Source organism: Amborella trichopoda, chromosome 4 (assembly GCF_054954075.1).
Source record: "Amborella trichopoda isolate Santa Cruz 75 chromosome 4, AtrichopodaSantaCruz75HAP2 v2.0, whole genome shotgun sequence".
Classification (NCBI taxonomy): Eukaryota; Viridiplantae; Streptophyta; class Magnoliopsida; order Amborellales; family Amborellaceae; genus Amborella; species Amborella trichopoda.
The window spans coordinates 47,028,421-47,049,596 of record NC_142339.1 but is presented as its reverse complement, the minus strand read 5'-3'; the positions used below and the strand labels follow the sequence as shown (position 1 = coordinate 47,049,596).

At 38.3% G+C, this 21,176-nt stretch overlaps 2 protein-coding genes and 1 long non-coding RNA gene across 5 annotated transcripts; 1 reads left to right on the top strand and 2 right to left on the bottom strand.

The window, feature by feature from the left end:
* Window positions 1-14: 14 nt before the first annotated feature.
* LOC18995752 (protein NODULATION SIGNALING PATHWAY 2) lies at window positions 15-2,625 on the bottom strand. The gene has a single exon (XM_020668644.2). It carries the CDS (start codon window positions 1,777-1,779, stop codon window positions 268-270), a length of 1,512 nt encoding a protein of 503 aa, XP_020524303.2. The 5' UTR covers window positions 1,780-2,625; the 3' UTR covers window positions 15-267.
* An 8,859-nt stretch (window positions 2,626-11,484) lies between these two features.
* Window positions 11,485-20,591, bottom strand: LOC18995751 (mediator of RNA polymerase II transcription subunit). Of its 3 annotated transcripts, none has more exons than XM_006846572.4 (3): window positions 20,279-20,591; window positions 19,845-19,946; window positions 11,485-11,891 (listed from the first exon to the last, which is right to left on the bottom strand). In XM_006846572.4, the coding sequence occupies exons 1-3, from the start codon at window positions 20,552-20,554 to the stop codon at window positions 11,793-11,795; spliced, it is 477 nt and encodes a 158-aa protein (XP_006846635.1). In that variant the 5' UTR covers window positions 20,555-20,591; the 3' UTR covers window positions 11,485-11,792. The 3 variants fall into 3 exon arrangements, with proteins under 3 accessions (XP_006846635.1, XP_088721485.1, XP_088721486.1); XM_088865359.1 differs by lacking the exon at window positions 11,485-11,891 and adding an exon at window positions 15,244-16,679; XM_088865360.1 differs by lacking the exon at window positions 11,485-11,891 and adding an exon at window positions 18,197-18,554.
* LOC148782530 (uncharacterized) lies at window positions 19,917-20,280 on the top strand. Its single transcript, XR_016054564.1, has 2 exons — window positions 19,917-20,005; window positions 20,224-20,280. It is a non-coding gene; the product is annotated as an uncharacterized LOC148782530 (long non-coding RNA).
* Window positions 20,592-21,176: the final 585 nt, after the last annotated feature.

Sequence of the window (21,176 nt, the reverse complement as noted above, 5' to 3'; positions counted from 1 at the left end):
GTTTCCTTTTATAAGATTGGGAAAGCAGCAGGAGATCATATTCAAATGAACCAATTATTCATACATCAATTCTCCGTTTTATCTCCCTCCTAAAACAAAAGAACAAACAAAAAAAGAGTTGGAACAATGATACTGTCAAACCTCAACAGTAAATCCCACTCAATGAAAGTAAAAAATCCATGAAGATTTGAAAAAGAGAAAGAGGACTTGGCACACCAACTTAATAAAATAAATATCTCATCCTATTTATTTCCTCAAAAGGGAGAATTATAACCCCTTTTTTTTGCAAGAATGACAATTATGTCCCCACACCGATGCGGACACCAACTGTCGAGATCCCCAGCCAAGCACAAGCCTGCTCCGAGCCTCTTCGACTCGAAATCCATCACTGAACAGGCCAACCAAGAGCTTGGCCTGACAGTGATTGAAGAAGGTCACTGGCAGTGGCTTGAACCCCACACTCCCCATCCACTCAGCCCAGCTTCCACCGCGGCCATGCTGTTGATGATGGTAGGCCAGAGAGGCCGCGATTCTCGGCCCCAAGAACACCCTCTCGACCATCGCCCTTGCCCTCCCTTGCTGCGGAAAGCTCGCCTCCAAAGAGTCGTAGACTGCAGAGTAGTGGTGCAGGAGCTCCATAAACCTCGCCTCGAACCCTTCGGTGCTCGACATCATCTCCTCCTCCACCAAGGTCACGACCTTAGGCCCGAGCTCCTTGGCCCCGTTCAAGAATGAGGCCACGGAACCAGGGGTCCTGTATGTCGAGTGTGGTAGGTGAAGTACACAATTGGCCACTAAAGCCTCGCCTTTTACCAGCTTCACTGCATCAGGCCTGAATTTCTCGTCCGGGTCGAGCCTGCACTGGTGGAACGAGAAAGGTTGCCCAATCGAGGCAGCAAAAGCCACAAGCCGACGTCCAGTCTCCTGAACGGTTGCCAGTGCCCGGCGCCCTGACTGCCCTCCACGCGTCACTGCAGTGATCCTCAAGTGCGGCACAGGGGCCGGCCCCTGCGTGCGTGATGACAGTGCCTGCATAAGGGAAGCCCATTGGGCCCCTTCAATGATGTCAAAATCCAACACATGGACTCTTCTCTCTGAGGTCACTGCCTCAAGAATAGCTTGATTGGCAGTGAAATGAGCAAACTTTATGCATGGCGACATATCCTGCAGCAACTGGAATGCTCCCATGAGGTCAGCTTGGGGGTCGGGCCACGAACCGGGCTTCGGACCGTGGCCCTCGAGGAGGCACTGGAGGCCCTCGGTGAAGTAGGCCGCGAGCCGCTCAATGTTGCAGCCTTGGGTGGGCGAGACCAATTCCTTGAGCCGAACCAATATCACCCACGCCAAGTCCCTGCTCTTGGCGGCCCCTGTCACAGCCTCGGCGGCTGCCACCAGAAGGTGCACCAGCCTCAGCCCTTTACTGTCATCCCCCTCATCCACCGGCCGCGCCCCCCACTCATCATCTGACACCACGCCAAATTGACTCCCGCCATCACTCCAGCTCGGCTCATCCATCATCGACTCCAGCAGACCATTCACCTCCCATTCCTCCTCGCCCCCAACCATCCACTCATCTTCGTCAGCAATGAGCGGGGCTCCATCTTGGTAAACACTCCGGCCATCGAGCCCGCTCAGCTCATGCTGCCACTCACACATCTCCTCCTCCAAAGTCGCAGTACTACACCCCGAGCTCGCAGTGCTGTTACACTTCACAAGGAGCTTCTCAGGTCTGAAATCAAACCATTGATGCTCATTTTCGAAATCGAACACAGCTTCCATCTCTCCGAGCCTCAGAGGGGTGGGTGGGTTGAGAGGGCAGTGACCCTCCAATTATAAGTGTGGAGAAAGGGGAACGGGTCCGGAGCAAGGGACAGGTCTAATAGGGAAAGGGAGAGAGATTAATTAAAATAATGCTTACATTAATTGGGCCGCGCCGGCTACTTCCAAAGGGGCTTAATCTTTCTTTAATCCGCCATTATAGAACCCGAAAGGGACCATGGCTTAGGAATTATCAACCCGAAAGCTCTGCCCCCTCTCTCTCTCCACTCTGTCTTTAACTTTGAACTGGGGTAAGTGGCCGTTGCGATTCGGTTATCGGACCGGCTTCTACTTCTATCTTCTGTCTCGGTCATCGAAAGTTACTCTAAAGATAAAAAAAGGGTGTTGCCCCAACCAAACAGCAATCTATTCTATTTTTTTTTATCAATGGAGCCTTTCACCGTTTGATTTTAGATCCGACGTCTCAAAATATTAGTTTTTTTAATACAATTTTTTTCAATATGAAATTTGGTAAATACAATCTTTTCATTGGGAGCACCTATAAAAAATATTAATAATAATTTTTCGATAAAAAATAATGACCAACATACCTTTTAAAATTTTTAGTGGTATTTTAGTTATTTTATTTTATTAAAAATATATATTTTTTAATTTTTTGTTAGTGCGAGTTTAATATAGGAATGAACGTTTAAAATTTGGTGTTAAAACAATTTATAGAAAAAAAAAGAAAAAAACCACAGTATAAAGACTTGACATTATGATTGAGACGATCCGAACCCCTTATTAAAACATAGACGGTTGAAATTTTAAGGGAACATAAAAAGCTATCCTATAAAAAAAAAAAAGAAAAAATTAGAGAGAGAATTGAAAGTCTAGAGAGAGAAAGAGTACAGGTAGGACGTTGTTACTCGAGAGGGAGCAGCGCAGTGCACAAAAGTTAGAGACCAAAGGCGCGTCTACCTGCGGTTAGGGCGCGAGCCACGTGGAGGGGCGGGTCTCGCTAGGCCTGATTCTTATGCGGCCGGGCTCCGTGGGAATGGGGTTGGAATTTCTGGGATTTTTTATGAACAGGTGTCCGGTCGCAATTAGATTATAACAAGGGGGTTGATTTGTTACAGGACAGGAGTTAAGTAACGATTGGTCTAAATGGAGATAGTGATTAGTGGTTGATTAATTGCTTGTTAAGTAGTTGGTTAGTGAGGTGTCAGTGGGTTTAGGCACAGAGGATGAGGATGAGGATGAGGTTTTTAAGTAGAGCGCTTTGCGTTTGGAATCTGGATTGCTTTGTTTTGTTCTTCACCCTGCAAAAATATATTGTGATCCAATCAAATTTCCCGATACCAAACCATGGGAACCAATGGAAAAAGTGGCGTATTGGCCTGGCCCTCTACTCCCCAAATCCCTCGTTTTGTACATGGCAGGAGCCGCCTTGAGACCTGAAATTGTGTGTTTCATGGATCTAAATTTCTAAGTGCCTGCCTGTCTACTACCCATACTAAGGGTTGGCCAACCTTCCGCATGTCAAATTCGAGGAAATAACAAATAAAACAAGAGGTCACAACACAAGCAATAGTCAATAGGGGTGCCAATGGACCCGACCTCGGTTCCGGGTATGAGTACAAATTTTGGATCCGAAAGGTCAAGTCTAGGTCCAAAATCTAGACTTGAATACTATTCTGGTATGGGTCTGACCTGAATAAATGGGTATGTGTGGGTATTCATAAATGTTGCCAATATGTTTGTTTTTTAAGAATTTCCAATTATTACATAAAACAATAAGGAATGTGGGTATTCATAAATGTTGTGTAATACTATAAATGTAACAAATAATATAGGTATATGATGGTGAAAAATGGGGAAAAAAAAAAAAATGAAGCTCATAGTCATAGGATGGCAATGGACCCAATCAAACTTGAAACCTATCGAGTAGACTCGACCTTGGATCAGGGTATGTGTTCAAATTTTGGAGAAAGGTCGAGTCGAGGTCCAAAACCTGAACACGAATAATATTCAGATTTGAGTCCAGGTCCAGTCAAACCTAACCCACTGCCACCCCTAATAATAGACAAGAGCGCCTCCTCTTACTTCACTATACACTTGGCGTATAACCACGACCGCCCTCCATAGGTCCAAACAAGGGGTTTATATAGTCCTTTTTACTCACTATTGTGATAAGTCATTAATGTTGGGTTTATGTGGCCTTTAAAGGCGGTAATGAAAAATATTTATTATAGTGGAACATAAACTCAGTAGGAGTGTAGTCCCTCGAAGACCATACTAAGCAAATGATATTTACGGATAACGGACTGTGCTTGACGATCAAGGCCAGTCGATTGAAAAACCAAAGGCACCTGGGCAGAAAAAATAAACCGAAAAGATTTTTTGGGTTAGCCCTTGATGAGGTCGAAACTTATACCTAGATGAGTGAGCCGAGGGACCGTGTGACCCTTGTGTGTGATGGTAGGCCTATAGAGGCGAGGGCCAAAACCTCATCCTTGTTCCATCACACGACATGCATATAGATAAATCGTTCGGAAAAGTTACATATCCACCTTTGGGTGAAGCATATGAATGTACGAGAGATACCCCTATGCACCATAGAGCTGTGGTCACATCAGGTCATGGTGACCCTGACTTGTCTCTGGGGGAGGACCTGTAATCCACAGACTGAGATTGCGACTCCTTGGCTCATCGACCAGATTTTGGCGATCCGCTAATGAGCCCCTGCTTGGACTGTGGGTCATGGGAAACACTAGGTCGGTTCGATAAAGCAAGTGTGGTCTATAGTCCATAGTTGAAGGTGGAGTACCCCGTGATCGTTGATTGAATTCCTGAACCATATGGATCCACTTCCCATCATATTAATTAAATTGTGTTGATTTTATTATTAAATTATTTTAGATTTATTATTTGAATTTTTGTAAGTCATTTGATATTTTATTTCTTATTTTTGGACTTCGAAAAATGAAGTTATTAATTTACAAAGTTATAATGTTTTAAAATTCATTTTGTTTAAATTTTAAAATATTTATTTTTTTAAAAAAATACATGAGGCCCATAGTGTATATGGGCCCACCATGTGGGTATTAGGTAGGGCCCCACATGCCATACATGGGTGGCACGCCCCACCCTTGGATACCTTATCTTATCGCTTTGTCTTCAAGTTTGTTAAATATGGTAACTACATCTTGCAGCATGTGGTCAAATATTGATTAGGAAATATTGACCATATCTTATCTTGATTATTGAAGGAATATCCTGACTTGATATTTTTGAAATATTCTTATGGAAAATATGAGATGAAACATGCAATTTATGGTATGCACTATATTTTTAATGGATTTAATTTATTTAAATATATTGATAGAAAAATGGTTTAAAGAAAGGGAGATAATGGTTCATACACCTTACATAATGTTGATGACCTATCTATAGAATGGACGGCTCAGATCTCTCATCACACAAGTCACCTTGATCAATTGTCCATATTCAATATCAAAAAAGATGCAAACTATAGGCAACCCTAAAGAAACCCTAGACTTAAATTTCACTATAAATAAAAGTATTCTCCCCCATTTCAACACACCTCTCTCTCCCACAAACTCTCTCTCTTTGTTCCCTAGGGGCCACGCCCCTCTCTCCCTACTCTATTATTTTCTCCCTCTATTCTCTCTCCCCTAAAAAGGTCCCTCTTCTTTTCTCTCTCTACTCTCTCTCTCCCCTAAAAAGGTCTCTCTTATTTTCTCTCTCTATTCTCTTTCCCCTAAAAAGGATCTTTCTTATTTTCTCTCTCTACTCTTTCTCTCTCTCCTAAATCTCTCTCTCTTCTAAAAAGGACCCTAGGGGGCATGCCCAATATAGAGACTCTTTCTCTCTCATGATCTAATATAAGGGTTGGAAAAATAAGAGTCTGAGCCTAATTATTTTGGAGTTAGGGTTTTGTAGAGATTTAGTGACGGTTACCTAGTTTAGCCGAAATTAGTTTTTTCGGTTTGAGATGGACGCTAGATCGCTGATCCCACACCATTGGATGTGGTGACTTGGTGTGGGGTATAAAAAGCCGGTGTGGGGTGTAAAAAGCCCGATTGAGGTAATCTCTAACATCTTTTCTTTTAATTGTTTATTATTTTATTTTATATTCTCAAGTATAGTATTAAGTTGTATGAATGGTATTAAGTAGTTGAGATTTATTTTATTGATGTGTTATTTATTTTTGAAATTTCTATTATTTGTAATAAGACCACCTGTGAGTGATCTCGTTGCCAAAATTATAAGGGGTGATTATTATTAAAAAAAAATTGTATTTTTCCGACATAAGATTACATAGGTCTTTCTTTCAATTAAGGGCAGCACAACATTCGCTACCAACCTTCCTGGTTTGCAATTACATTGTCCACTCCCAAGCCTTCATGCATACCCAAATGGCCCAATTCAAGGAGGTGGGTGTTTTCTTTGTAGGGCGGGGGGAAATCAAACCATGCATGGTCAATTACAGTAGCTATTGAGCCCACTCACTCACTACACATTCACTCCCTCTCTCACAAAGCTCTAGGGGTGGCAATTGGGTCAGGTCGAGACTAGGTCCGGGTCCAGCATCGATCCTATTGGGTTGGGTTCGGATCTAGATTAGGGTTCGAACCCAACCCGTAACTCTATAAGTTAAATGATACAAACTATATATTATGAAATAATTGTTTTAATTTCTAGACCTAGATTTACAAGGCTAATGACTATTACATACACCTATGTCTAGGATAGTTACATAAATTCAAATACCCAATCATGACCATCACGGTCTACATACCTGCCAGCTAGGCGTATGCGATAGCTCACCTCTTTCACTTGGTCCACACCAATGTCCCATTGGGTCAAGCGATCTAAGGTTAAGCCAACCAAGCCATTATTTGGATTAGTCTTAAGCCATTTTTTCACACCATCTTGCCCAAGGTCTCGTACCAAGGATCCTTAGCCACTAGCCCATACTCTCGCACACCATGCACCACTGCCACACCATCTTGATATCTGCCCCGGTCAAGCCTGATGTGGGCTTTATCTAGTAAACTCCACCAAAGTCGCACATGCCGGCGCACGTACCACTTAGCCTGCAAGCATAATGCTAAAGAAAGGGATGTTACGGACAGGGAGGGTAGGAGAGAATCCGAGTGGGCAAGACGGGTCTCGGTGCCCTCCACACAGGGGCCAAGCACTTATGGGCCCAAGATTAAGGTCCTTGACCAACTTGCCAGAACCTCTTGATGGACAACCTGATCAACCCTTTTAAAATAGGGTGCGGTTTCCGTAAGGTTGCAACTTTAAACAATCCATTTAAGGCACACCTTCAAATTTTATCATAACATATAATTTTGATGTAAAATATTTTTAAGAATATCTCATAATCTATTTTCAAATCTAATTATAACATTTTAAACTCCATAAATGATTAAAATCAGGTAGATCGGTAAGCATATGAAGCTCTTGAAAATGGACGGTCTAGATAATGTGTTCTAAGATGCACCATTTCTAGAAGTCAAAATCTGTTTTTTTCATGATCACACATCTCGATGTCGAGATGATCAATTAGAGGGTTTTTCAACATTAAAACAACCTTTATTGATGGATATTTTAGGTGCATCCGTAGTTCTACATTTTAAGGTTGCAACCTTATATAAACTTTTCCCTTTAAAATATCACAAAATCCACTTTCACTTTTTCTCCTCTTTGAAAATTGTTCATGAGGTGAAACCGGTATTGGCAAAATTGAATAGGAACGGTTAATCGGACATGGGTGGGTAAACCAGCCGATTCAACCGCTCTAATTAGGCAAGTTCTAGGCGGTAAAAAAAATGTAGAAAAAAAATATAAAAAAAAGTCTACTAAAATATGAAAAGCATATAAAGAATGAATAAAATAAAAAATATTCAAATGAAGTTGAAAATTAATAAAAAAAATGAATTTTAAACCATTTTATATTTTCCAATGGCTATTTTTAAATTTTTTTAAAAAAGATGGAAAAATATAAAAGTGAGTATTAACGACCAAATTTTTTTTTAATCTTTACCATAATGTAAAAAATATTTAAAAATGTGTTATAAATCAAATTCCTTATTTTATAGAATTTATATCTTTTTTTTGAAATTTTTTTTTGGGGAAATTATCGCTAATATATCTTAATTTTAATAAAATGGGAAAAAAAAACCCAAAATTTTCAAAACCTCCTCCACACCCTTTTTTCAATTTTGTGATTTTTGGACGAAAATACCCTTTACCTTAGTTGTTCTACAGTAAAGGTATTGATAGAATTACGGTACTTCGAGTACCGTAATACCTTGAAAATATATTATGGTACTTATAGTACCCCAATACCAATAACTTCAATTAGCATTAGGGTATTTTAATTAAAGTCTATGGAAGCCAATTACGGTACTTTATGTACCGTAAAAACTAAAACTCATTTTACCACCGTAAAAATTAACCCATGTTATACGGCAACCTTTTCTCCTTATTATAGTTATTTATTTCGTCTCTATTTTTTTTTTATGTTTATTTCTTATTTCTCTCTTGTTTTTTTAATATTTATCTCTTCTTTCTCTCTATTTTTTTTTATCTCTTATTTCTCTCTCTAAATCTTTTTTCATTATATTTATCTCTTTCATCTTTATTTTTTTTATATTTATCTTTTATTTCTCTCTCATCTTTTTAATATTTATCTTTTCTTTCTCTCTAATTTTTTTTATCTCTTCTTTCTCTCTCTAAATCTTTTCTCTCCCAAACTGCGGTATTTAACCGTGTCCAAATTGGCTCGCAGAGTAAGATTGTAGAAAGAGAAATAAGAGATAAAAAAGAATGAGAGAGAAAGAAGAGATAAATATGAAAAAGAATTAGAGAGAAAGAATTAATAAACATAAAAGTAATTAGAGATGAAATAAATAAATATAAACAAAATGAGAAAAGGGTGTAAACACTTTTTTTATTTATCTATTTCATCTCTAATTTATTTTATGTTGATCTATACTTTCTATCTCTATGAAAAAAAGGTTTACGACCTTTTAAATGTCTCTATAACATAGAGATAAAAAGAAAAGATCAACATAAAAGAAATTAGAGATGACAAAGATAAACATAAAAAAGGTTTACGCCATTTATTATCTTTATACTTATCTATTTTATCACTAATTCTTATCAATTTTTTCTCTCTCTAATTCTCTTTCATATTATCTCTTTCTTCTCTCATTTTTTTTTATATCTTCTTTCTCTCTCTACAATCTTACTCTACGAGCCAATTTGGACACGGCCAAATATCCTTGGGAGAGAAAAGATTAGAGAGAGAAAGAAGAGATAAAAAAAAAATTAGAGAGAAATAAGAGATAAATATTAAATATAATGAGAGAGAGAAATAAGAAATAAACATAAAAAAAAATAGAGATGAAAGAGATAAATATAATAAAGAGAAAATGTTTTACGCCATTTGAAGTGCCGTATAACATGGGTTAGTTTTTACGGTAGTAAAATGGGTTTTAGTTTTTACGGTACTTAAAGTACCGTAATGCTAATGGAAGTTATTGCCGTATTTTAAATACGGTATAAAATGATACCTATTAAAGTATTACAGTATTACGATACATTAAGAACCATAATATATTTTCAAGGTATTACGGGACTCGAAGTCCTGTAATTTTATTAATGCCTTTATGGTAAAAAGACTATCTTAAATGGTATTTTCATCCAAAAAGTTGCGAAAATTGTGAAAGGGATGTAGATAAGGTTTTGAGAAGTTTGGGGTTTTTTTTTCAATTTTGTTAAAATTAAGGTATATTAGCGATAATTTTTCTTTTTTTTAAATACCGGTTGATCACCCTAACCGTCCAAAACTGGAACCGGCCATTCCGATCTAACTGAGCAATTAACAGTTAGCGATCGTGCGATTTTGAAAACAATGGGTGAAACAAATATTCACCCAATATGACCAGCAAGTTTCATATAGAAGAAGCTCTTACTGCGTGGTCAGGGCTCTGATCCAATTGTACAATTTACTCCTGTAGAAGTACACACGCTCATATAAATGATATTTTTTGTTGAAAGTTCATATAAATGATATAATTCAAAACAAATAAAAAATACAATTTCTAGTTTATCATTCCTAGCCTTGTGGTACCCAGCTGAAGGCAGCAGTTATTTTCATTTTGTTTTTTACTTCAATTCGATTATTGCTGCCTTCAGTTTATGATACTTCTAAATAGTTCTCTAATTAATTTTCTTCTAAAAGATGAGTTTAAAAACTGATATGTTTACAAGAGTTCTTTTCTAGATAATTTGATTATCAAATTGTAATTTAAATATTGTTCTCAGGAGAGCTCGTCTGAAACGAGTCTCCGATAGAGTTGGGACCTCCAGAGTCAACTTGGACTCGATTGAGGTACTCTCGGTACCTTGCTGACGACGAGTTTGATGTACAGAATTAGGGAATGTGGTACCTGTACAATACTCAGGCGAGCTGCTATATTATCGCCCGAGTATTCAGCGTTGAATCAACAATTAAAGGGAACCAGAAATTTACCACCCTTTTCCATTTCTCTCTGATATACTTATTAAAAACCATAGAATCGAGAAAAATCTGTGGATTTCACAGATTCTGTAGATAGAAAAATTGGGTAAGGTTTTGGCTGATTTTAAAAGTTTTTCAATTCTTCAAAATCAACCATTCGTCTTCGATGAAAAATTAAACCCTACGCCCACTTACCTTTACGATCTTTTACCAGCGAAGGCTATATTTTCCACAAAAAAAAATACGAAGACTCGGGATTTTGCAGTTTTAATTTTAAATTTATATCCAAAATTTTCAAGGATGTGGGTTTCCTAGGTCCCAACTCCCAAGTCGAAACCTTAAATTGCTTTGGGGATTCTAATTGGGGCTTCATAAAGAAGCTTTAGCAAAGACATGAAGCATCAATCATACTGAGCACCACGAAGATTGGGAAATCAACCTCGAAATTTGGGGTAATTTTGATTTTATATTTAAATTCAGAAATTTGTTTAATTTTTAGTATTATTGAGTCTAGTATTATTTATGCTATTGTCAAAAAAAAATTTTATTTTGTGGCGTTTTATGCAAAGATACATATATATTGGCTATGTATCTTTTCATTTTTTGTGTACGCAGATTTTTTATGATTGTAACATCACCGACCATAGTATTATTATTATTTAATAATATTATGAGACAGATTATTTTGTGATATAACTTTTTGTGTGCATGCACCTTGCCTCATTCTCTTCTCAAGAAGAATGGTAGTTCGAAGTTTCTGAATTTTTTTTTTTGTATAAACTCAAAAGGTTATTTTTTTCTAAACACAATGGTATGTTTTATCTGTCCTTCGTTTTCTTCTTTTGGTTTTATGCCTCTTAAGAACTATTTTTTTGGGGTGCTATCTATCGGATGAGTTTGAGTTTGAGAGACTTCACAGCAAATTTTTTGTGCCAGATTTGTCCATGTGCATATTCTTTGCATTATTTTTCGATCATTCACAAATATTTACTTTCTTCACTTGTAAATTATTTGAAATTTTCTATTTTTAAGGGATTTTTCCCTAATTATATGAAAATCCTCTCTCACACACTCGGACTTGCTCAAGTTACTCCATTCGGACAGGGGCTTCACTAAGCCCCAGCACAGAAATGTAACATTGATTAAAGCATAGCAGCAATAAGTTCGCCATATCCTTCTGTATCCTTCGTTAATCATCATTATTGTCTAAAAGTTTCACCGAAAGCTTCTTTACGAATTCAAACAAGAAAGACAAAAGACCATCCACTAGATGCATAGTGAGAGATCATAAGGCCATCTTCGTAAAACAATTGATTTTTATACAGAACCAGCAAAGACGAAACTCAGTAGGAAAATGAAAGAAAAGGAGTAGGGTTGAGAAATGAGCATGGCCATAAAAAAATTGAAAAAAACAGCAACGGTTCGGGTAAAGGCCCGAATGGGAAAACTGACCAAACCAAACAGGCTCATGTCAGACTGAACATGGACTCTGCCACATGGATACATCCATAACGAGCTCACGGAGCTGATCTATGACAAGCTTGAGATGTTTATTTTTGTTTGCAAGTTCCTGCAAGTTAAAATGACGTAAGAATAGTAGAGGTAGCTAAAAAAGATAGCGATAAAAATATTTCAAAATGGTCTTCGATGTTTTTGTAAGCTATAAACACGTTTTCCGAGCCGCAAATTAGAGCATAAAAGGAACAAATTAAAAATCCAATTAGGGAGAAGAAATTAAAACAATCAAGACCCATCCAACTCATCAACGTTAAAGAAAGATAAAAACTGGGGAGATGGATATTGAGGCCAAGTTGCCAAAAAAATCACATTCAGATATTTGTGAAATTATTAATAGATAAAGACCATATAATAGTTCACGTCAAAACTTAATTTATCATTATATATAGCAGTATCAATAACTTTATGCCAGGAAAATCCTTGAGTGTACTTTGTCTAAGTCACAATTCCCACAATTAAGTACCATTGACGGCAATAAGATAATCCCAGGTATTCTAAATAAATAAATGTAGAAAAGTTCTCTTTGATGATATCAGTTATCCAAAAGAAAATTGTTCCTAAGGTTCAAAGAGAATTGGAATGAAGACATTACAAGAATTATAGGTACCAGTTTAGAAGCAATAAAAGAGGCACTGGAAGAATTCAACCAACATTTACAAAGTCAAAATTTCAATAATGTGGGATACAGAGGTTTACTAAAAGATTAGACTATTGAAGCGACTACTTTCTTCTTAAAACACCGCGCTAACCTATAAGTCACCATAACTCTAAGAGATAATAAGCTATGTCTCGAAGGACATTATGGGGCTCTCCTTCAAAAGGGGAGAGAGCATAACCTTCTTTGAAAATGAGGTTTTAGAATTTAAGTAGCATTGGAAAAATTCGGAATATTGACAGACGAACTCTCGATTTCTTTTATGGTTTACTGCCCATGGGAAGTAAATGAATGTAGAAAAAACGTTCCTGATATGCAGTCTGGAGAAATCAATTTCATTAGATGTTATGAAGCTATAATATAACTAAGGCTTCCAAAACCTCTTTAAATTGCTTTATTGAGCCATCAAAATAAGGGGTAACAAATTATATACATAATAACTCGACGGTCTGGAGATTAATCAGGTACCACAAATGAAGCATGGATCTATGAAGTCCAGCCATGGAAGGTTTATAACTGATTTTCTCATATATTGTCCACTCAAAGTGAATGGAGTTGCCTCATACAAGGACTTCTAAAGCTAGAGAAGTAGAAAATTTACTACAGTGGTAGAGTTCGGGAGAAATCTAAGGCAGGTCCTTCAGTGAAGGTTTGATGAATGATGATGATGATTAGAAACCCATTATTTGTAGTTTATGAGGCAATGAAAAGAAAAAGTATAGCTATAAAATATGCACGAGACATAAATTAAACCAAGTACATAATTTATTGGAGGAAGAGACAAGAGATGGAAACCTAAAGGACACATACCACACAAACGTACAGCACAAATAAAGAAACTTATAATGTCATCCTCATACTAACCAAGTTTCTTCACAACATTTTATGGATCTTAGCATCCCATATCTCAATGACCTAGGCAACTGCTTCAAGCTGCAGAACGTGAGCGATCTTAAAATTTTCTTTAAAAATATGATATTTCTGCCCATTTTTCAAAAAGAAAGGTTCCATTTTTTGTGCATGTATAATTCCTGCAGAAAAATGTCAATATTTTTTGAAAGAGACAAAATCTTTAGTTTCTAATGCATTCCTTAAGAGGGGGTTGCGGCGGGGTCAGTTGGGGTTGTTTGGAATGCATCCCCTAATACTCCCCGAACCTCCCATTCCCTTTCCATTGAGAGGGGGAAACAATCAAAATGCCATCAAAGAAGAGCATTTAACCTCAGGTGAGGACAAGATGAGGTGTGTGTCTGGGCTCAAGGCAGGCACCCACCTCCGGCTGGCTGACCAAAAGCTGGCATTTTGCAAAGGAGGAATGGCTTTGGTCCACCCCACCTTGAGGCAGTCACTAAAACAATTGTATAAGTTTTTACATTCTCTCCTAACTCTCCTATATGCCTACAATCTTTAATATTTTTATAGACACCTCACTTCAGAGTGACATGCAGAAAATGATAAACAATAGTGACATGCAAACAATGGTTGTGCTAACTATATGCAATGGCCAACTAGCTATAATGAAAATTTCAAATTTTAGATTGATGTATGAATTTTTCTCATGAACTTCCATTTCTATTGCATAGATAAGTTCAGAAGGACTTTGGATCATATTTGGCAGTCAGGAATGGTGACTAATGATAAGGCAACTTCATGGAAATATGAATTTGTTTACTTGGGTATAAATTTTCTTATAGGACTTCCATAACCAAGACTAGTTAAATACATGCAGTTACAAACAACCTTACAAATTGATGGCTGCCTGAAAGGACAAGTATATGTCTGACAAGGTGATTGCCTCATTCAACATGTGAAACTGCTTTGAAAACAAGCTTAATCTTTCAAACCAAAAGGTTGCCATATCCATATGCCACCTACTCATCAATTAGGGCATAAATACGCTCAATCATGCCACTCCACACCTACTAGCAAACAGAACGTTTTTTTTGGGTGAGACAGTGGGGAGAGGCCCCTACCTTTGGTAGGAATTGAGCGTTGCAAATCGTGAAGCGCTAACCAGTGTTTCAAAAGTGCTAGGCCGCTCCTAGGCTGTCGGGGGAGGCCAGGCCGCCCAGCGCCTAGGCAGGCGCCTAGAACCTGAGCGATCCAGTAGAAATATTTTTTTTTTTTGGGTTTTCTCTCTCTTAAATAGCCTTTAAAACCCACAATTTTGCCTCTTTAGTATTAAAAAAATGACCCAAAAATACCCTCAAGGAGCCGCAGTTCCGCCCCACACCCTGGGTGGGGCGCAGGCCCTGGGCGGCCGCCTAGGCAGGTTCAAGCGGGCGCCCAGGGAAATCCGCCTAGGCGGCCGCCCAGGCGCTGAGCGGTCCTCTTTTTGAAACAATGGGCCGCTAACATTCTGTTTGCAACACCTACTAGCAAACAGAATCTTACTACACTTCAAGTGCTTCATGTGCATGTGTAATATCAGGTTAGATGCCAAGAAGATAGAGCTCATATTGTCACCCCAATCTATAAAACCTACCTGCACTTTGCCGACAAACTCATCAAATCAGATTACCTCAAAACCAAGGGTACTCTTACAACCTATACTTTCAGTTCATTGATGATAAAAGACCTCTAGGGATTGTTTCATGCTTACTTCAAAAAACAATCCTGCTGTCCAATGAAAACCATTACCTCATAGCAACCTCCAATTATGTAAAATCCAAGCCAACCTACACCTGAGGACCCTAAAATATGAAAATTCATATCCCTGATGTAAGATATGTTGATACTTATTGCAATCTTTTCTTTTCCTGAAGTTTATATAAACAATATTCTTCTCATAAAAAAGAGGTGTAGAATCAACCTCAAGTGAGTCGCATATAGCTCCTATATTTATTGAGTATGCATGCTAAGAGTGGATCAAATTCAACCCTGAAATTGTCAAGCAGTTCCTCTCTGACAAGAGATTTGTCCCTCATAAAATTGGCCAACTCTACCTCATATGGATAAAAATTCAGGCTGGAAACTGTTACTTCCCCAAGTAAACTTTAAACAGGATTAAATGGTCTGTTAATCAACGACACGATGTCATGTCAACCTATGCAGAAAAGTCGATGCAATAATGTTTCAACATATGAAGATTCAAAGATCACAAGTTACCATCAATATGTTAAGGAAGTATCAAATCTTTCCCAGTAGCTTCATTGGAGGCAATAAGAATGATCCTTGCATGTAGAAAAAAATGCCAATTTGTCATTCTTGGTGAGAAACAAGTCATCCACATAATGTAGCATCATCTATCAATCTCCCTAGTAGTACTCAATGGACAAGTTTATGCTTCCACAAACAAGCACATGCAGAAAGGGATTCTCTGGCACAGCAGCATGAATTCCAGATTTAAACCCTGCATCAATGCAGCATGCAGCAATTTGTTTTCTCCTTGGTTCATTGGATCATCTCAAAAAGACAACCAACTGACGATAGGGATTATGTCCCTCATTGAAGCTATATATCGAAGGCTGCTATAGGTTTCTCTTGTATTTTATGAGGATTTGATCTTCGGTCCTCACATGGTGTACCTCAAGAAATATGGGTGTTGGGGCATCTTCAAAATATCTAACTCATTCTTTCTTACCAAGCCAAAAATATACAAAGACTTTAAACATAAAAGTATGTCACAACCCTATGCTTGTCTCTCTGGTCTCAATGCCTTGGCTTTCTAAACGGACACTGGCTTGTTAGCTTGCGACTATCCTAGGCTAGCTTCACTACTCAACCCCCTCTCTATGGCGACCCTTGACCTTGTCGTCATCAATCCATAAATTCCTCTCCTATCGAAGCCCAATGCTTGCCATACCCTTCTTCCCTCCCATTTCTCTCCCTCTAGAAAACCCCTGCTTTTGAATGTTTTGCAAGCTTACCAGGACAAGGGAATAGGCCTTGAAAGGAACATTCCTCGGTCAGAGTGGATTGCTGCTTAAGGTTCAGGAGATTGGGGGCTTGTTTTCCATCTGTCGAGTTTTTAAGTGATCTGGAGTCTTATAGTGGAACGAGAAGTCCCATTCCACTATCCCGTTTCGTACTCAAAACTATAGGGAGATGATGAGCTTTCGATCTTTTCGTCAGCATAGAACTAGGAAAACCAAGCGAACTTAGCTGGAAAACCCGATGGCATGCAATTTGTCCCTTTGAATTTGAGAACTTCCTGGACCCGGCTTGGATAAGCCTTAGTAGATCCTGCAAAATTTGTAGTAATTATCATATCATCGTCATATAAGAGAATGATCACAATATTTGTAGTGCTCACAAGCATACGAAGTGATCCACTGTTGTCCATCCATTTGCCTTTATTGCAAGATAAAAACTTTGAAATGAATATTTTAGACCGTAATAGATCCATTCAGAGTATTCCAAAAAATGCCAAGCGGTGCTTAAGCGGCTGGGAGGTTTTAGGCCACCCAGCACCTAGGCGATCGCCCAGAACCTAGGCAGCCTAAGTTCAAAAGAGGACAAGTGGTGTCTAGTAAACTGTTTTAGGTCCAGATTTTATATGAAAAATGCATCATGCATCTTTTATAATCTAAATAAAATAAAAAATAAAATACCCCACCCAATGGGTATTTTTGCACCTAGGCGGGCGTAGTCCCCTTGGCACCCACCCAGGTACCCTGCGCCCGCCTAGGCAAGGGACTAGGCAGGTGCATAGGGTCCCTAGGCGGGCATCCAGGGAAAGCCTGTCTAGTTGGTCCACCCGGGGCCCCCCTAGCCCACCTAGGCCGGCAATGCTATTCATACAGATTTTGCGGGATCCTTTTGACTAAAACCAAGAGGCTGCTACATATACACTTCTTCCTTTAACACTCCATGAATAAATGTCTTCTTTACATCAAGCTGAAAAAGAGATCAATCATATGTGACGGCAAAGGGTAGGACTACCAAACCATAACAATTTTAACAATTGGGCTAAAAGCTTCTTCATAGCTCAATCCATGTTGTTAATTGAATTCATTAATCAAGCTATAAATCGCTCAATACTGCCATCTAACTTGTATTTTATCTGGTACACCCATTTTTTGCCGTCAACATTCTTCCCAACTGGCCTCTATTCAAAACATTGCCTTCATTCTGCAATTATTGCTTCAACCCATTTTGGACCCCTTTTTGCAATATAGTAGTTGGCAGGTTTTCTTTTGTTGAAGGACTTCAGAAATAAACACTTGATAGTATACATGTTTTGAATACTTAAGATTATTTCTTGAGGAAATAAATCCACATATATACTGTGAAAAATCATCATATTTGACATAGGATGAAGAAGTATGCAGGTCCCCACACATCTGAATGAATTAATTCAAGGGGCAAGGAAGCTCCTTCAGTTGCAGGTCCCCACACATCTGAAGGAATTAATTCAAGGGGCAAAGAAGCTCCTTTATTAGAATTGGAAAAGGAAGTTCGGGAATGTTTACCCAACCGATAAGCATGACACAAACAAATTATGATTCTTAGATAACAATGGGATTGAATCCTCTTTAGCCTCTGATTGACTACGGGATCAGCCTCAACGAATTGAACCCTCTTTACTTAACCTACTGAGTGACTCATGACTACAATGAACTAGAAGATGATGTCAAACATTGACACCCTCATTTATTTGAAACTAAGAGAACAACAATGGGAGCTTCCTCGATTCATCATTCAACTCCAGGAATGACCAACAATGGGAGCTTCCTTGCCCAATGGTTAGCTTCCATCAATTTTCTATGGCAACAACTTTGTCTTCATTATTATTTGAACGTTGTCCAATAGTAACAGCCACTGTGGTATGATTTCAGAAACCACAAATTTGACTTCACACCATGCTATACCCTGGATTTGCATTCTGTGCGTAGTAATTGCACGCAGAAAGAAGGCCATGCCCTTGGTTATTTGGAAATGTATGGAATCTGCCTTCAACAACTTCTATCGCCACGACCCCGTCAACTTCCACCTCATCCACCATTAAGTGCTGTAGGGTTGCTAGCCATGATCAACACATCATAAGAATTTTGGTGTGTTTCGGTGTAAGTTGGCCATGGAAGAGGGACTCATGTTGTAGTAGCAATCGGTGAAGCTCTGAAAATGTGGGAAATGGAGGCTTAGCAGTGACTGAGGTGACAAAATTTTGTATTCACCCTAGAGCAGCAAGGACATAGTATACTTTCTCTTTATCACTGACAGGTTACTGAATGATGGCAAGCTGAGCGCCAATCCCTTTAATTCTATTATAATATAATAAGGAAAATTACATAAAACCCCCAAAAATAGACTAGGCACTTTACCCCACCCTAATGTTTTTTGAAGGAAGTTAACTATACCCCCACCCTAATTTTTCTTAGTATATTTTTCCCAAAAATCAAGTTTTATAGCAAATACCCCCCAATACAAAAAGTTCATTATTTTTTTTATAAAAATACCATTCCCGTACATAACAAATCATTTTCAGATCCCAATAAAAGAAAACGCCGGACTGCGGTTGTATATTGCCAGACCCATCCATTCTGCCGAACCGGAACTGTACACTGCCGGGCCGCCTAGTCCAGACACAATTTTCAATTTTTCCGGACCGTAGCTCATAAATACTGGAGCGCTCATTAATCCAGAAACAAATGCCGAACAGCCTCTTCCAAACTCCGGACCACCATGGTGAAGTGCCGGACCGTTCCAAATCAATGACTTAAGCACCGGACTGCCATGGTCAACGTGTGAAATAAGGGAGGCGTATTTTAGTCTTGTTTTTTTTTTTTTTTTCTTTTTTTATGAGTTGGGGGTATTTGCTAGGAAACATGGTTTTGGGAAAAAAGTTACTAGGAAAAGTTAGGTTGTTGTCCATTTTGGGGCGTTTTATGCAATTTTCGCAATATTATATGATGGTTATCTTTTCTTGCTTGCACTACTGGAGTACTAATTACATACTAAGAGAGTTGAAGAAATAAAACAAGGTCACTGAAGCAATAAATATTATATTCTCACTGCAATTAAAGTTTACATAATTGCAGCCTATGGGAGGGTCTCAAAGGATCATTACTCATAGATAAATACCCAACAATGGGCAGCCCATTCAATACCTCGAATTCCATAATCTGAAGACGAAACACCTTTTGAATAATGTTCTTGAAATATTTAGAAAACTCAACTCTTCTACCTCCGTTAGTACTTTTTAGTTAACATTTTGGTTTACAAATCAAACTCGTAATGTTTCCAAGAAGTTCAAAAGAATGAAGATCAATAAGACCAAGATACGAAAAAAGTACACGTTAATAAAGGGTTCAAATAAATGGCTATTATAAAACAAACAAAAACCATAACAATTCTATTGCTTGATTCATGCATATTATTCAAATGATTACGAACGAATAGCATTACCTTCCTCAAATAAGCAGCACGTTCTTCCAGGCTCTGCAACTCTGATTTCTTTCCGCTTGTATCTGGTGATGACCCAGTGGGTCCTGCGCCTTGAGGTACCTCCTGCATCGACAACAACAACAAAGGGGGTTGTAGTCTCAATGTCATTTGTAACAATTAGAGTAAGATTCATTCCTCTCTCTCGTAGTCTCAATGTCATTTGTAACAATTAGAGTAAGATTCATTCCTTTCTCTGTCATAGTCTCAATGTCATTTGTAACAATTAGAGTAAGAGTCATTCCTCTCTCTCTCTCTCCCTCTCTCTCTCTCTCTTTCAAAATCATTTGTGAGAAAACAGTGAAATTCAATCTTCAATTCTCTCTCTCAATCATTTCTACAGAGGAAGAATAGTTTCTCTCTCTGTGACAAGGATTGCCAGTGGGAATTAGGGTTACCGAGTGAGAAGTGGGAATGGCAGAGAGGACTGCTCTGAGAGAAGCAACAGCACACTTGTAACGGTGTCGGGCGTCTTCTAGGGCTCCACCGCCTGGTTCATGGTGGTGAGAAGAATCGGCGGCATCAGCAGTGGACCAGAGAGAAGGGTTGCAGAGCTCCTGGTTCATGGAGCATAGGATCTGGTAGGCCGCTGCAATGGTGTCCTCCAAATGCCTCTGCCCTTCCACCGCCAACTCTTCCGTGCTCTTGCGGGACAACGATTCCTCCATCTCCATGCTTACCAAAGTTTGAAGTTTGAACAGCTAAATTTACGGTTTTGGGGAACGTTTTACGCCTCTTATGACCCCCATTTGATAATTGAAAATCAATGTTTATACTTTATTTTTAGTTTTGCCCGATTTGATAGCTTCGCTTCACTTTGGCCAATTTCGATCTGATTGGGCTTCCTCGATCGAAGGTTCGGCCTCTTCACAAAATTGTCTTTTAAAAATACAACTTTTAAAAAGACTTCGGTATACTTTTCCTTCTTCGGCCAAAGCATATAATTGTACTATTTTCTATTGAATTTTTATTTTTAAATTTTTTATTATTTTAATATATTTTTAAATATCTAAAAATATTATTAAAAAATTTAAAAAGTTCTCAAGTTTTTTTTTGAATCGATCAAAGTTCCTAATTGTTTTATTTTTAAATTTTTTATTATTTTAATATATTTTTTATTATTTTAATATATTTTAAATATGTATTTTATTAATATGAAAATTTTAAAAAATTTCCAAAATCTTCAGAAACTCCAAATTGCTTCATTTTTTTGGAAAGACTTGGAAGCCAATCTGATAACACGGGCTCTATTAAGAAGCTATGAAGGATGGGGTTTTTGAGTTTAGCCGTGTGGAT

Excerpts from the sequence above, each read along its gene's own strand:
- LOC18995751 (XM_088865359.1), bottom strand. The coding sequence starts at position 20,554 with ATGGAGATGGAGGAATCGTTGTCCCGCAAGAGCACGGAAGAGTTGGCG. Across the intron at positions 19,947-20,278 it reads CCATTCCCACTTCTCACTCG|GAGGTACCTCAAGGCGCAGG; the intron begins GTAACCCTAATT and ends TTGTCGATGCAG. Across the intron at positions 16,680-19,844 it reads GTGCTGCTTATTTGAGGAAG|GATCTACTAAGGCTTATCCA; the intron begins GTAATGCTATTC and ends CAAATTTTGCAG.
- LOC18995752 (XM_020668644.2), bottom strand. The coding sequence starts at position 1,779 with ATGGAAGCTGTGTTCGATTTCGAAAATGAGCATCAATGGTTTGATTTC.